At 38.5% G+C, this 17,260-nt stretch overlaps 1 protein-coding gene across 1 annotated transcript in view; it reads left to right on the top strand.

The window, feature by feature from the left end:
- The first annotated feature begins 229 nt into the window (after positions 1-229).
- The window catches only part of LOC148161715 (cytoplasmic dynein 2 heavy chain 1-like), a 111,283-nt gene continuing 94,252 nt past the window's right edge, over positions 230-17,260 (top strand). Inside the window, 12 exon segments of the mRNA XM_088020623.1 lie at positions 230-527; positions 5,198-5,368; positions 5,775-5,910; positions 7,505-7,623; positions 8,618-8,762; positions 9,508-9,740; positions 12,047-12,166; positions 12,270-12,383; positions 12,501-12,612; positions 12,937-13,061; positions 14,170-14,345; positions 16,878-17,073. Of these exon segments, the coding sequence (XP_087876749.1) occupies positions 333-527; positions 5,198-5,368; positions 5,775-5,910; positions 7,505-7,623; positions 8,618-8,762; positions 9,508-9,740; positions 12,047-12,166; positions 12,270-12,383; positions 12,501-12,612; positions 12,937-13,061; positions 14,170-14,345; positions 16,878-17,073 (1,842 nt within the window). The 5' untranslated portion in view covers positions 230-332.

Below are 17,260 nucleotides of genomic sequence, written 5' to 3'. Positions count from 1 at the left end.
AACCCGCTACGAGAAATCCGCAGAAAGAATAAACGGCAGGCTTTGCGACTGACAAACACCTGCCCGAAGCCCTTGGAAACGACCGCGGCGGCGGCAGCAGGCCACCGGCCTCCCGCCGGCCGCCGGCCTCCGAGGACTGTGCGTGCGCGTGCCCGAGCGCTAACGTCCGCGGCGCGCGCGCGGCCGCGCCGACGTCGGGCTCCGTCGCCAGGGCGACGGCGCTGGCAACCGCGAAGGCTTGCGGGCCGGCCGGCTGGCTGCGCGTATGCGCCGAGGTGGGCTCGGGCGTTGGCGGCGGCGGACGGCTGTCTTGCTCCGTCCTGGCCGCCGCCATGGCCGGCGGCAGCGGCGACGTGCGGAAGGCCTTCCTCTTCACCACGACCCAGAATTTCTTCGGACTGGTGTCGGAGCCCTGGGACCAGACGCTGACGTACAGCTGCCCTGAAATCAACAACTTCCTGGACGACGGCAACCAGATGCTCCTCCGGGTGCAGTGCACCGACGCCGGCGTCTCCTTCTCCAACGCGGTACGGGCGCCGCACGCCGCCACCTCCACCCCCGGCGCCGCCCGGCCCCCCGCGGCCCCCCTCAGGGACCCCCCAGGCCTCCCCGCTGGGGACCCCCCCCGCTCGGCCCCCCCCGGAGCGGGAACCCCCTCAGTCCCCTGTCAGCCTCCCCCCCGGGGACCCCCCCAGCGGGCCCCAGCCGGCCCTCCCCTCCTCCTATCCTCCCTTTCGGGCGTCCTCCCCAGGCTGAATCCCCTGGGGTACTTCCCCCGCGGGCCCCCGCCATAGCCGGCACTCCCTCGTCCCCAAGCCCCCGGGTGTGGGCCCCCTCCCCGGGTACACCCCCCCGCTGTGCTGATCTGCACCCGCGCACCTGAGCAGAGCACCTCTGTGCTCTCCTAGTTTTGCTTTGCTCTTAAAACACTACAACTAAAAAGATCTCTATCTTATCAAGAAAGTTTTTCTCGTCCCTCTGAGGTTCTTTGAGGCAAATTGTAGTGTATCTTTTTTGGGGTGTGCGCTGAGCTTAAATGGCCTCGAGGGAGAGGTTGGTTAGGAATTCAGATCTTTTAGGAAATGATAGAATACAGAGTTTGAATTCTTTTTGGAGGAGGCAGTGTGTGATTGACTCCCTGACGTTGGGCGCTGCTGCCTGCACTGGCAGGATGGCTGAAGAAGCGGTTCGGTTTCCAGCCCCGGCTTTTACGTGAGGAAACCTGCGGGTGATCCACGGAAGAGTGGCCTCAGGCATTGCAGGGTTCAGGAAATGCAGGAAAGACCAATTCTAAAACGTCTTTCTCTCCTGTTGGCCAGGATCCGAGGGTCCAGCAGAGGCTTCACACACAGCAAACCTGGAGTGCATTTTTGTTCCACGAGTCCTTCACCCCCTTCACTAGGAATCTGTAGTCTTGGATGTCATTTGATTCTCTTCAATAAACTTTGATTTTGAACTCAACATATGCAGGGCATTGCTAGTAGGCTCCGTGCGTTTAGAAGACAGTGTCAGGCACTGCTGTGCACCCCTCATGCGCATGGGCTCATTCATCATTACCCACAACACTGTAGAGAGGGATTGTCTTTATTTCCATTTTATGACAAAAGAAGGAAGTAAGGCACAAAGGTCGCTCCCAAGTGCTAGCCACTCCACTGCTCTAACTGTGCTAGAATTCAGAATGGGGGTCTCTGCCTCTGCCTTCCAGAGCCGCCTCCAGGGGCCTGAGGTGACCTACACCACTCAACAAACTACAAAATCAAGGTACACTGTGGTAAATGCCGCTGAAAGTTTAAATAGAGTGTAGTCCAGGGAAAACAGGATGAGGAAGGGTTTGGATTGCTGAAAATGTATCTTGGGTTGGGTACTGAAATTGGAAGTGCTAACTTTTTTTTTTTTTTTTTTTTTGAGAGTGAGAGAGAGCACGAGAACAGGGTGAAGGGCAGAGGGAGCGGGAGACTCCCCACTGAGCAGGGACCCCCCCCCCCCGATGTGGGGCTCAATCCCAGAACCCTGAGATCATCACCTGAGGCAAAGGCTTAAGCGGCTGAGCCACCTGACTTCATCCATGCTTCAGGTGTCCTGAAGCAGTAACTCTTTCAAGCTAATGCTGTTGCTACTAGAGCCCAGCAAAATGTATATTTAGTCATATGCCACACTACGGACTTTGAGTTATGCTTGAAGTGTTTTGTTGTGTACTGTAGATGTCTGACAGTCAACATGATTTAATAAGTTCATAAATATTGAGTACTTATGATGGGCCTGGCACTGTACAGGGTGCTTGCAATAAAGCTATGAGTACGGCAGAAATTGTCTTCAAGGAGTAGAGTTTGAGTGCACAAAGATTGGCTACACGTGTGCATGCAGATACATAAATTAACATAATTTTGGGCATTGATAAGTGCGGTTAGGATCCAAATAGAAGGGTGCCTGGGTGTCTCAGTCTGTTGGGTGACTGACTTCGGCTCAGGTCATGATCCCAGAATCCTGGGATCAAGTTCAGCATCAGGCTCCCTGCTCAGTAGGGAGGAGTCTGCCTCTCCCTCTGCTGCTCCCCCTGCTTGTGCTCTCTCTCTCTTAAATAAAAATCTTAAAAAAAAAAAAATCAAAATAGAGTAATATTAAAGCACTGATGGGGGTGGGCTGGGGAAGTGCATTAAAATGGAGGGGGATGGGCGCCTGGGTGGCTCAGTTGGTTAAGTGACTGCCTTCGGCTCAGGTCGTGATCCCGGAGTCCCGGGATCGAGTCCCACATCGGGCTCCCTGCTCAGTAAGGGAGCCTGCTTCTCCCTCTGACCCTCCCCCCTCTCATGTACTCTCTCTCTCTCTCAAATAAATAAATAAATCTTTAAAAAAAATAAAATAAAATAAAATAAAATGGAGGGGGAGGGACTACCTGTCTGGATTAGTGAGCTTTGAAGTGAGATTTGGTTGATGAGCTGTAGGCAGACAGAAGATTTAGAGGAAGAGTGTTCTAAGCAGAAGATAAGCACCAAGGCCCTGAGCTGGTCTCACTTAGATTTCAAGGGCCAGGCAAAAAAAATCAGCGATTGCAGAAGTTTAATGGATGACTGGAGAGTGTGGAAGATGACAACATGGACTAATCATCTAGAACCTTGGACCCCATTTAGGTTGAAACAGAAAGTCCATTGGTAATCTTAAACAAGACAGATGCGATCTGGTTTATGCTTTAGGAAAGAGGTTGGCAAACCTTTTCTGTGATGGGCCAGATGATACATATTTTAGGCTTTGTAGGCGGTAAGGTCTCTGTTGAAGCTACAGCTCTGCTGTTGTGTTATGGAAGCAGTCCTAGATAATGTTTAAATGAATATGATTGTGTTCTAATAAACTTTATTTATGGGGGCACCTGGGTGGCTCAGTCAGTTAAGCGTCTGCCTTCGGCTCAGGTCATGATCCCCGGGTCCTGGGATCGAGTCCCACATCGGGCTCCCTCCTCGGCGGGAAGCCTGCTTCTCCCTCTCCCACTCCCACTGCTTGTGTTCCTGCTCTCGCTGTCTCTGTCAAATAAATAAATTAAAAAATCTTTATAAAAAAACAAACTTTATTTATGGGCACTGACAATTGAATTTCATGTAATTTTTATTTGTCACGAAATGTTATTTTGATTTTTTTTTAAAGATTTTATTTTTAAGTAATCTCCACACCCAACGTGGGGCTCGAACCCACAACCCCCAGATCAAGAATAGCAAGCTCTCTCGACTGAGCCAGCCAGGCGCCCCTGTTTCATTTTTTAAAAACCTAGCTTGTGGGCTGTACAAAAACAGGCAGTAGGTTGTGGTAGGCTGATGCCTGATGGATCCCAGTAGGTGTTAGAGTTATTTTACAGCCTCAAAAAATAAAATCTTTGTACTCTGAATTAATAGCTATCAAAATTGCGTCAGTTAAGGGAAAATCGTAGTTGTCACTGATAGGGAAACTGGCAGGAGAGGCAGCTGGGAGTGCTGGTTCTGTTTCCCTTTTCTTGGGAATGAGGAGCAGCTGTAGTCAACCGATCCTTTGCTTTAGCTCTGACTTTGCTTAGGACAAAACTCATCATCCTGACTGATGGCCAGGGAGCCTTTGCCAGTGACTGTGGTTACTGTTTTCAAATGATAAAATGTATATTTTCTGAATATTCTTTCTTCAGGTAGGTGGGAGGAAGAGAGTACAGGGGTATGTACTATTTAACATCTAAAGAGTGAATTTTTCAAATCTACGTATCTGTAGCTTGTTTTTCTCGCTTGTAATTGGAATAAAATGATCATACTAGCGATAGAATTTTAGTGTATGCAAATGACAGTTTGAGAAATGCAGAGTTTGAGTAAATGCCAGTTCCCTCCTTGTGCCTAAAAAATATGATTAGGGTAAAAGAAAGGAGCATGAAATCTCACTCATCCTTAAGGGGTTTTCATGCACAGCAGTGAACTTGTTTGAAAGCTTTTTAATACATATACTTCTCTTTCTGGAAAAAGAAATGAGAGCAACTGTGAAAATGCATACATAATGCAAAAACTTCTTTTGGGTAATACATTTTTCCGCTAATGAACTAATTACTGTGAACTGACCTATTTTACACATGATTGCTTTAGTGACTTCCAATTTAGCTCATCCAGTTCCAACTTTAAATATTCTAGTTATACAACTTAAATGAAAAAGTTTGATGCTCAAATACTTTAAAGAAAAATTTTTTTACTCAGATAAATAAAGATAAACCTAAGAGATAGGCAACTTAAGTCTGTTTTGGTAGCTTTGAGTTTAAATATGACTTAAACACCTTTTAAAATGCTAGTTTCAGGTAAGAGGGTAATGAACATCCTTGATTTAGGCTTTTTGGAATAGAGTGGCGACCTATACTGCTAATCAGTTTGTACCTGGGGCACACAACTTTGATCTGTAGTATTAAGTCTGGTTGGAGTGGAGTGGTTAGCAGTATATGTCCACAATATTTATATAGTACTTTCTGTTTATAAGCTACTTGTCACAGTAGCTTTAGGATACAGTCACTTATAAGTGGGGATACATTTTAAAACCCAGATGCTCTTAAGGAGCAGAGATAGATTGGTTGTAATATACTGTGATTATTTTAAAGTAACTATTTTTTCCAAGGGATAAAAAATACAGTAATAGAACAGTTTTAGGGGAACATTTCTTTCAAATAGTTTCATGAAAGTAACATAAAAATCATTTGTTTATCACTTAGATTGATTTTGCTGACACAAAAGATAAAGTGCTGGTGTTTTTCAAGCTGCGACCTGAAGTAATTACTGATCAGAATCTACATAATAACATTCTTGTTTCATCTATGTTAGAATCCCCTATAAATTCTCTTTACCAAGCAGTACGGCAAATATTTGCACCAATGTTGTTAAAGGTAGGTAAATTAAAGGAGGTGTATGGTCATTTTTTTTTAAGCTAGGTATTTGTATAAATGTCTTTATAAACAAAGATAAATATTTGCTGTTAATGTCATTAGTATTTGTTTTTTAAATGTTATAAAAATTATAAAAAAATTAAAGTCAGCTTTGTGGACAAATAGAGAAATGGGAGAAAGAGATAAATGTAATCCACATCAGCTCTTAAGTTGCTATATAGTAAATTATTTTATAAAGTTTTAACTGTTGAAAGGCCTTTTTTTCCTCCCTTATGAGACAGAGGGCAGTGGCAGGCTTTGAGTGACACAGGTGTATTTCGACTTCTTTCTCTCAACAGTATTTTAAGGAAGCCAGTTTGATTGGAAAACTTTTGATCAATGTTTGCTCTTGTCTGTTTTTCTTTAGGATCAGGAATGGAGCAGAAACTTTGATCCCAAACTTCAGAATCTTTTGAGTGAACTAGAAACTGGTTTGGGTATAGTTCTACGAAGATCAGACATTAACTCATCAAAATTGAAATTTAAGGAAGATGATACACGAGGTATGGAACCGTAGCTTAATGAAAGAAAGTCAAAACAGTTTTCTTATTAGTACCTTAGTAAATTAAAATATTTTTTCACAGATTTATTTCCACACTTTTGGATCTTCTCTGAGCTTCAGCCTTTTAAATGAATAGATTTACATGGATTTTGAGAGGAAGAAAATGTAATCTTTAACAATGTGCAATTCATGGACATAGAATATAGTTGTCTCTCATTATTTGCAGTAGTTATGTTCTGTAAACTCACTGTGAATATTGAATTAGTAAATACTAAACTCTTGGTCCTAGGGGAAAAACAGTTAGGTTCCTGTGAGCCTCTGGTTGTAACATTTTTATCGACTTCTCAACATGTAACCCTATTTTATGTATGTTTCTGTTTTTAGTATAATATTTTACATGTGTTTCTGTTTTAATATAATTAATACTTTTTTAATATAGATTGTTGATTACTTAACATAGGCCTCATGGCCAGCAGCACTGTACCTCATGCATGAAGGAAACATCCCTGATACAAGTATCCTCTCTGTGGAGGTCACATCACAGTGTTCTTGTCCTTGGCAACACTGGAAGCACTTCAGCACTATGCTTGGGAGCCATTTTAAACAGAGAAATGACCAATAAAAAGCACAAAAAATGAGGAAAACATCCAGCTGAATGGGTTACAGAAAGGATACTTGTTTATGGTAGGAGATAGGAAACAGAAAGGCAGTGTTACCTTGTTCAGCCTGGGAACGTGTGTGCGGGGCAGCTCCCAATTTTTCATTGCTCTGTGCATGTCTGTGGATGACCATGAAAGCATTGCAAGCATTGATTTTAGATTACAAAATAAATGTTAGGAAATGGATGAATTCATAAATCCGTATCCATGAATAAGGAGGACTGACCCTAATTGTCTACTTTGCAAAGATAATTGATTTTTATTTTAAAAATGCATTTTATCTGAAGCTAATTATAATTTTATTCTAGCTATAAATATTACTTATGTGAACAATTAATATGAAGTGAATGACCTACACTAATCATTATTTTACAATATTGGATACAGTTTTATACTTTTTTGAACAGTAAATCAGATGCTTTTTGAATACCATAGACCCAGAAAGAACAGTGCACTTTTCCAGCATGTGATTAAGCAACTAGAAATTGTCCAATTCACTGGGAAATATAAAAACAAATTGAAACAAAAAATTATTTTAATTTGCTTATATTTTGAAATTAAATTGGGGGCGTTGATTGATTAAATTGTCATCATTTCTAATTTGGATGGTATTCCCGAGCATGAATCGTGATGGAAAGCCTTGTGTTGGAGAAGCAACCTTCCAGGTAGAAGGTGTAGACTGACCGTGTAGAGACGGATGATATACAAAAACATATGGGAAACATACTGAGCGACAAACCTGTGAAGTATACATTTGGTGTACTGTTAGTTGTTCTTAGTGGATTTAAGGAAGAACTTTCTGTCGATAGAAATTGTAAGGCTGATTTTCCGTACAGCTTCATGAGCACAGGAAATAGGCAAAATCAAATGAACCAGATAATTTCCTGGCTTTTCATTTTGTACTGATATTTCTTTTTTTCCTTCTCGCCTTTTCAGGTATTCTAACACCAAGTGATGAGTTCCAGTTTTGGGTAGAACAAGCTCATCGTGGAAATAAACAGATTAATAAAGAAAGAGCCAGTTATTTTAAAGAAATACTTGAAACAATTGCAAGAGTATGTGATTCCTATATAGTTATGTTTCAGACTTTTGATAAAAGTACTTTAGGATTCAGTTTTCATTAGATTTACCTTTGTTTTGACATTATTACTTGATGGTTGTAAACAAAAAATATCCTTAATACATAACAGGGTTTCCTTGAAGTGTGCACTTAATGTGCATACAACTTAAAAACCGAAACTTTTAAGAAAGTTAGATTCTAATCTCTAGTAAATATTTTTCTCAAAAACATAATTGCTTTTCTGCAGGTACATAGGGAAAAGCAAAAGCCTAATGTACTAACAGAGGTTCATCTACACGGAGGTAATATGTTCTTTTGAAGGAATGTTCAGTTTATTCAAGTTAGCATTTCGAAGTAATCCCAAATATGAAAAGTCTTAGTTTTATACTTGATTGATTATTCTTTGAAATATTCCTAGAGGTTAAATATGTGACCACTTTGAATATGGTTACAAAAAAGTCTATTCTTTTCAAAATAAGTAAATAGTAATTTTTTATTTGTTCCCAGTATTATTTCAATAGTATCATTTTAATGAAATGTTTGAAAAGTTTAAACTTTTTTTGGTCATAATGATGGAATGTAAAATCACAAACCTTGAGCTGTGATTGCATTACGGGTAACATGCAGTGCAGTCCATGAGTGACGACATACGGGAGCTAGTGTGGGTAATGTCTGTCTGGCATTAGAACCGCCTCCTTTCAGGAGCTGCAAGAAATGAATCCAGACTTCAAGAAAATTAGGTCAAGGGCAAACATGAATGGACTTTGCAATTCTTATGTTTTCTTCTGGCTTTCCTGAAATTTATGTTTGTAAAGGAACTTATAGGGTATTTGCATAAAGAAGTAACACATTCTCTGGTAGAAAAAGGAAGAGGAAATGATATCGCAGGTGTTAGAAGTGTAGCAATTGAAAAGTCTGGAAACAAGTTGACTCTATTGACGAAAGTAAAGTTATCATTATGTTTAAAAATGAATGCCTTTTGGTTTTAGGAATTTTATAACTTGGATGGTCTTTCCTTATTGGAGGTAGTTGACTTGGTGGAGACCACTCGGGATGTTGTAGATGATGTGTGGAGACAAACAGAACATGATCACTATCCTGAGTCACGAATGTTACATCTCTTAGATATCATAGGTACTGTTAAAGAAGCAAACTTTTGAAACTTTGGAAGCCTGTTCTACTTTGTTTTTCTAGTTTTTCCTTCAAGCCCTTACTGAAAATGCTCCTTAATGTAATAATTGTTGCTTAGAGTAATGCTTAGAGCAAATCATACCGGATTATTTAAATATAAATTTGTATATAGTTGGTTAATTTAAATCATATGTGTCAAATTCTTTGACCATTAATGCAAGTAAATTTACATAGATTTTTAGTCCCTATACATGTATTAATTTAAACTTTATTTTGTAACGGTCTCAAAAGTCTTTAGTATGTATTGGTTTACTTGTTAGTATTAAAGTGCATATACTTTTTGACCTAGAAAATACCATTCTCTTTATTATTCTTGGGAAATATTAGACAAGTACATAAAGGTATATGTATAAGGATAGTTATTGCTGCATTGTTTGTAATGTAGGAGTAGAGACATAGCGATTGAGAATTGGTTATATAATGCTACTTCCATACAGTAGTGTAGCCTTTTGAAAAATTATATGTATTTTTGCACTCGAGAGATGCACATAATACCTTGAAAGATGCGAAAATACAAAGAAATTATGTGCATGTGTTTTGAAAAATATGTTTTGAGCCTAAGGATATGCATATAGTATTTCATAGATCCTTAGTTTGCTAATTTGTATATTTTTATCATAAGCATGTATTCTGTAATTATTCAGTAAAAACACATTTCCATTAAACAATTTGCTTTCTCTTTGATTAGGTGGTTCATTTGGAAGATTTGTTCAGAAAAAGTTGGGAACTTTGAATCTGTGGGAAGATCCTTATCATCTCGTGAAAGACAATCTGAAAGCTGGTATTTCAATTTGTGAACAGTGGGTGGCCGCCTGTAATCACCTAACAGGTCAGGCGTGGCAGCGCTATGTCCCTCATCCATGGAAAAATGAGAAATACTTCCCTGAAACACTTGACAAACTTGGCAAACGCCTTGAAGAGGTATCATTTGATTACTTGGGTCTTTGACATAAGTATGAAGGAGGTTCAAACCTGTTTGTGAATATATTTTATAATTAGTAAGTAGTACACATCTGATAGGAGTTACTTATGTTTTGGGGAAAGAATAAGAATTAAAGTTCATGTGAGATAATTTTTGGCAGTCATGTGACTGGTGCCCAACTAGCTGCTAGTTTCCACCTGCTTGCTTTTTCTTCGGTGTGTGACTGTTCACCTTGTAAGTTGTGAACTTCTGTTTTGTACTCCTCTGTTGTGAAAAAGATAATCAGCTCCCCGTCCAGGTATAGAAGTTCTCAGACATTCCCTTGGCTATTTAAATTGTTATGAAGCAGGGACAGCTTTTCAGGGAGTATTCAGTGGAAATACTGTTGGAAGAACTGTTTAATTTACATAGGTTACAAGTTTCAGTATAGAACTTAAGCATTTAGCTTGAGGGGCTAGCAAAATGGGAATATGCAAAGATTGCAAAGCTGACTTTTCCCCCTTTGTGCTCATAGTTCCTTGGGGATTTTTTTTAAAACCTTTTTCATTATGAAAAATTTGAAACATGCACAAAAGTGAAATAGTGTAACAAATGCCCGTGTATACGCCACTTGATCTCAACAGCCACTGGCATTACTCAGTTTCTGTTCCATCTTTGTCTCCCACCTTCCCTTTTTTTGGAGTATTTTTAAAGCCAAGGCAAGAAATCGTATACTTACACCCTGAAAACAACCACAGTACCACCATCACACTCAACAAAATGACAATATTTTCCTAGTATCATTTTGTATTTAACCAATGTTCAGTTGTCCTGATTGTTTCAGAAAATCTTTATAGTTAGTTTACTTGAATCCAGCTGCTTCACAGGTGCTGCTGTGTGATTCCTACCCGATACATCAGGAGGCACACAGCCTCAGTTTCCTACTGGCAGGGAGGTCAGTTTGCTCTTGGCTCTCCTTATGATGCTCTTCCTTCAACTCTTCTAAGTGACTTACCAGCCACTGATGATCGTGAGCAGTTGTGACATAGATTCTCCAGTTCTGTTGTTCTTTCTGTGTTTCTCTTAATGACGGAAGAACTTTTTGTCATCAGTTTTTTAGTTACTGTGAATGGCAGTAGACACAATTACCTTTTTTCTTTGATTTATCACTTGTTAGAACAGTGAACAATAAGTTAGTTTCATAGTAAGTTCCATAGGCAATTAATAAAATGTTTTCTCGTTAGTATCATTACGAAGCCATGAGTTTTTATATTTTATGAGTTTCAGTCTATTATGGTTATTGTTATTATCCTCAAATTATTCCATCTTTGGGCAGTGAATGCCCATTTAAGTTGGCTCTTGTGTTATTTTGACATGAATCCAGTATTTTTTGACAACTTCCTTACTTTTAGCCCCCCACCCCCCAAAATGTACCAGCCCATCTTGGACATTTTCTGCCTCACTCCTGGAACTAGTCATTTCTCTCAAGAGCCTGGTTCCTTTTAGTGGAAAATGGTATTTAGCAGCAACAATCTGGTTGGGAAAATATTGCCATTGATAACTTAGTTATCAATGCTTTTAGGCCTTCTCAGTAGACAGGGTTGTTACATTGGTATTTTTGTTTTTAGCAAGAAAAGAATCAATAGTATATACTCCTCTTTCCATCTCAAATGAAAGGTTAGAGTGTTTTTACTTAACCTTTTTGATTGCCTTTTAATTGTTGGAAATTTTATTTATTTTTAAATTGAAATACCACACATTTTATTCATTTAAACTATACACATTTTTTTTTTAAAGTAGGCTGTACACCCAACATGGGGCTTGAACTCACGACCCTGATATTAAGTGCCGCCTGCTCTACCAACTGTGTCAGGCAGGTGCCACTCTTGGTGGAAGTTTTAAATACAAAATACAACAGTTTGTTTCCCAGCTATTTGTAAGTTATACATAATAGGGTTGTTAACATATTATTTCATTGTTAGAGGTGCAATTTAATGCAGAATAATGAAAATCAGAAGTTCTTTTTACTGAATTAAGGACTCTAAAACGTTACTTAAATGAACTTTAAACATAGCTTAACTGTATTTAGATTTTGTGTGTTTTCACCAGGTTTGAACACATTAATTGACAGTAGTGTTGTGATGTAATGACGTCTTTGAGCACCACTTTGACTATTGATGAGTAGTAATTCTCAAGATTACGGTTTGTTGTATTCATTTCAGTGAACCTAGTTTAAAGAAACTCTTGCCAAATACATGTAGACTCTAGACCTATTTGTGCAGATTTATCAATTTAAATAAATTTGTTTTAATATTTTATGTTTTAGGTTTTGGCTGTTAGAACAATTCATGAGAAGCTTCTTTATTTTTTACCTACCAGTGAAGAGAAGATCATATGCCTGACTCGAGTATTTGAACCTTTTACTGGCCTGAATCCATATACTGAGGTTGAATATATATGTTTTTGTCTTTATAACTTTCTGTTTGTATTGTTCTTCTCAAAGGCAAGTATTGAAAATATTAAAAGTCTAATAATATTAATTTGTTTAGCCTTTATGGAAAGCTGCAGTGTCTCAATATGAAAAAATTATTGCACCTGCGGAACAAAAAATAGCAGGAAAGTTGAAAAATTATATTTCAGAAATTCAGGATAGTCCACAGCAGGTAAAATATTGACATATTTTATTTTTACTATTTCCCTTAAGCTATTTTGGGAGATATTTATGTATTTACCAAGTTGATCGATTTAGGATGAACATGTACTTTTTTATTTTATGTTAGCTTCTTCAAGCATTTCTGAAATATAAAGAGTTGGTGAAGCGTCCAATTATAAGTAAAGAATTGATGTTAGAAAGAGAAACTTTACTGGCAAGACTTGTGGACTCAGTTAAAGGTAAAAGTTTATGAGAGATTATAGTGTTTGCTTGAGAAAATATTTTTGTAGGTTACTTTTTCTTGTATAACATTTAGGATTAGGACTATATAACATTATATGCTGAAGATTAATTTACTACATTTGGTATAAATTACAGATTTTAAAAATTAGTTATTTTCTTCTGTCTCATTTGATACATGGTAAAGTCCCTGAAGGTAAACAACCAAGCCTTAGAATTTGTCTGTCCACAACCTTTCACTTAGTACTTGGTGCACAGAAGGCACGTAGGAAATCTTGACTGAATGTGTATAATCATTTATTTGATTTATTTAAATTTTACAGATTTTCGGTTAGACTTTGAGAATCGATGCCGAGGAGTTCCTGGTGAAGCATCTGGACCGCTTTCTGGCAAAAACCTTTCGGAAGTTGTTAATAATATAGTTTGGGTTCGCCAGTTGGAACTGAAGGTATTAGTTTTAATAGATGTTGAAGAACACTAATTGTAAAATGTGCTAAATTAATATGGAAGGCACTCTAGAACTCTAGTGAAAAAATGAAAAAAAAAATTCTCTGCTTTCTTTGGCATTTCCATCTAATTTTCATGTGAAGTGTAGAATTCTAAAAAAGTGTACAGAGGAGGTTTGAATGGTCCACTCATTTTTTATGTAGAGATAACTAGCACATCCTTTATCATTCAGGTGCAGTTCCACGTAAAGTGCCTTCTTAAGAAAATATTGAAGAGGAAATCATCTTTTATATATTTTCAAAGGGTTTTTTTTAATCCTTTGAGATTATCACTGCAAAATCTTTGTAGTTGCAAACTCTATCAGCAAGTATGTTTATGTAGGTAAATCATTCTAGGTTGAAAGGAAATTAAAGGAAAGGTGAAATGAAATGTAATTATGACACTGCCTAAGATTAGGGTCAGCAATTTATGGATTTAACAGCTACTCTTTTAATATTTTGGTATTATCAAAATTGATCTAAGATTCTTATGTACAGTGTCTTCTATCTGACTCACATAATGGATGTTCATTGGTTATGGTCTGTGATTAAGAGCAAGCAGACATAGAGTGTCTATGTTGGAGAGTTCTACTTATTCAAGGTTGTGTTTTTGATGTTCTGTTTTCTGAAATAGTCTACCCAATTTTGTCAGTCAGCTTTCCAAAGTGCTAGATCATGTTCTGTGTACAGTTGTGGAAGAAAGACATTTCTTTCCCCTAATTGCCCTTCAGATTGGCAGATATGTGTGAGCTCTTCACCAGAGCACTAAGCAAAGGACCACATTATTGCTGCACATGTGTAGGAGCGTCGCTGAGTTCGTGGGGGTCTCACCCTTCCGATTAGGCCTCGTATGCGTTACATCTGTGTTTGGCTATTCTGAGTTGTACAAGTCAGAAGCAAAGTGGGGGTTGATCTTCTCACCTTTCCTGGCAAATCTTCTCTCCTACTGTTTATAGGTGGATGGGAAAGTAATTTCTGAATCACACATCAGAGAAGGTGGTTCATTTTATGCCAATTTTGTAGTAAGTATTAATATATTCTTGTAATATTCTTGTGATGTGGCTTTTTAAGGTGGATGATACTATCAAGATGGCAGAGGCTCTTTTATCTGACTTGTCAGGATTCCGATCTTTCCATCGAAGTGCTGAAGATCTCTTAGACCAGTTTAAACTGTATGAACAGGAACAATTTGATGATTGGTCCCGAGACATTCAGTCTGGTTTGTCTGATTCCAGATCTGGTTTGTGGTAAGTACAGATACACTAAACAGTGACATCTGGGCAAGAATCTTGTTTCTTATGCTATTAACCGAGTTTTCTCTGTTCTCTCCTTTGTCCAAACTTGCTGCCGCCTGGGTGGCTCAGTCGTTAGGCGTCTGCCTTCGGCTCAGGTCATGATCCCAGAGTCCTGGGATCGAGCCCCGTGTCGGGCTCCCTGCTCAGTGGGGAGCCTGCGTCTCTCTCTCCCACTCCCCCTGCTTGTGTTCCCTCTCTCGCTGTCTCTCCCTGTCATATAAGTAAATTAAATTAAATTAAAAAAAATTTTTTTTTTGGTTAGTTTTTTATTATCAACTTTTAAGTCATTAAGGTTGGGAACTTGGAAGATAGAGTTAGTCGACTGCCCACCTTGCTTCTCGTGCGTGTTTGTCAGGTCTGCAGATTCTCCTTTTAGAATGAGGCTTTCCTCTCCTGTGGTGTGTTGCTGTTGGTATTCATATATGTTTTTCTACCTTTTTACATTAATATTATTTACAGGGATACACACACACTGTAAGCTATAAAATTTCATTATTTTAAGCTCCTTGAGGTGGGAAGTAATCTCTTCATGAAATACTACTTTGGTGCCCACCGTAGGGTAAGGGTTTGCTAAACACTTACTGAGCGATATTGAACCTAATTTAATTGGTTAACCTAATTATTTTAATGCACATTTAAAATGGATGATCTGGAAAAACCATTGTTTCTTTGGTCAGGTAAACTTTCCTTAGTATATTACTGTATTTTCAGAAACTAGTCATGTTGTAGTTTTTAGAAACTTGTTACTTTTCAAAAAAGTAACTTTTGTTGCTTTGTCCATAATATGAAATTCTGTTTATTTTGCCTATACTGCTACAAAGAATAATTAGGCCATAAGGGGTAGCTTCTTAAACTGAATAAATAGTTTTTTTTCCCTTACCTTGCATTTTGGATGTGGAGGAAGAAGAGAAGAACCGAAAGGTGCTGGGGTGTAATGATTCTAACCTTATGCCATTGAACTCTTTCCCCTCCTACTGTCAACCTAAAATATGATAGATACGCCAGACCTAAAAGAAGAGTTCTTTAGTCAGCTAATTTTGGGAAATGTTGACACTTCTATCACTGCAGCTCTGGTGGAGATCCACTCTGTGACAGCATGCCAAGGGATTGAGACCTTCTCTAAAGAAGTCTGTTGAATGCTGTTCAACCCAGTGTTTCCCAGTTGGCAATGAAATACTTGGACTCCTGCTTTTTTTTCCTGGGCAAAACCCTTTATTGTTCCATAGAATCAGCATGTTTTAAAATATATTTCAGGATATGCTGGTATGTAGAAAGTAGTTTTGAAGATTAGTTTCAAATAAAGGCAAAGAAAATCACCATTAAAATTTTCTGCAGGGAGTCTGCTTCTCCCTCTGACCCAACCCCCTCTCATGCTCGCTCGTGCACTCTCTCTCTCTCTCATTCTCTCTCTCAAATAAATAAATAAAATCTTTAAAAAAATTTTTTTCTGACAGGCTCTCTGTTCTGTTATAGGAACGTTGAGGCTACATCATTATTCTAAGCCACTTTGAAGTACCTATTTTTTATTCTGCTTTATTATATGTGTTGATAGATGGGTGGGATAGTTTTGTTCTTTGCTTTTCAGTAGCTTACTTTCTAAGACCTACGTTTTCTTAATTGTGAAAGTGATTTGAAGGAATCAGCATTATGTAAACATGATCCTGAAAGGGAAGTCATGAAACTATAATACTTCTTGACTGATTAATTAATTAATTAATTAATTTTTTAAAAAAGATTTTATTTATTTGACAGAGAGAGAAACAGCGAGAGAGGGAACACAAGCAGGGGGAGAGGGAGAGGGAGAAGCAGGCTTCCCGCGGAGCAGGGAGCCCGATGCGGGGCTCGATCCCAGGACCCCGGGATCGTGACCTGAGCCGAAGGCAGACGCCTAACGACTGAGCCACACAGGCGCCCCACTTCTTGTTTAATTTAGCTCAGTATTTTCACAATCATGCTGACTCGAGTGCCCTGATTTAAAAATTGCTGTTGTAACATTTACAAGAAACACGAAGGACAGCTCTTAGAGAAACAAAAGTAGAGGAATGAAACATTTGAATATATCTCCTCCTACCATTTTGATGTTCTTTATCATTGATCCTTTGATAAACACATTAAATAACCAAGTAGGCTGACTCAAGAAATACCTAAGGTACCCTTTGGAAAATGAACCAAAACCTTTTCTCTTTATGGTGAATATGATGCCAGTTTTGAGTCTGAGTGGAAGTCTAAGAGATTGATTTTACTGATTTCAAAAACTGCTTGGTTGAAATATTAATGTGATGGTGTATTTTGGATATTGCAGTTTATTACCAAGATCTGAATTGTGTGATACTATGTGAAAATAAGATTGCTTGAAAACTATAATTAAAATTTTTTTTACTTTGAGTTAATTTTATATTTACAGAAAAGTTGTAAAAACTGTTGCGTTTTTCGTCTGTCAAAAGAGTGAGAACATGAATTTTAAAAAGTTATTTTATCTTGTAGTATCGAGGCTAATAGTCGAGTTATGGAATTGGATCCTAACGACGGATCATTAAGAGTGCATTATTCAGATCGGTTGTTGATTCTTCTTAGAGAAGTTTGTCAGCTCTCTGCACTTGGCTTTGTTATTCCTGCCAAAATACAGCAAGTTGCAAACATTGCACAGAAGTTCTGCAAGCAAGCAATTATTCTTAAACAAGTATGACATTATATTTTTGAATATATGACTGTTCTGAGTTCATTACATTACAATATTTTAAGGGGTTCGTCTTCTAAATTTGAGTTTTTTAGGCTAACAGAATAGCACAAGTCTTTGGAAATTAAGGTTTGCTAAATGACTACATTACAAAATTTGCTTTGCAAATCTATATAGGAATTCATTAATT

Source organism: Eumetopias jubatus, unplaced genomic scaffold (genome assembly GCF_037043125.1).
Source record: "Eumetopias jubatus isolate StellerSeaLion01/CBP00866 unplaced genomic scaffold, mEumJub1_p1.0 scaffold_86, whole genome shotgun sequence".
Lineage (NCBI taxonomy): Eukaryota > Metazoa > Chordata > Mammalia > Carnivora > Otariidae > Eumetopias > Eumetopias jubatus.
The sequence above is the reverse complement of the archived record's forward strand: the minus strand, read 5'-3'. Positions and strand labels throughout refer to the sequence as shown.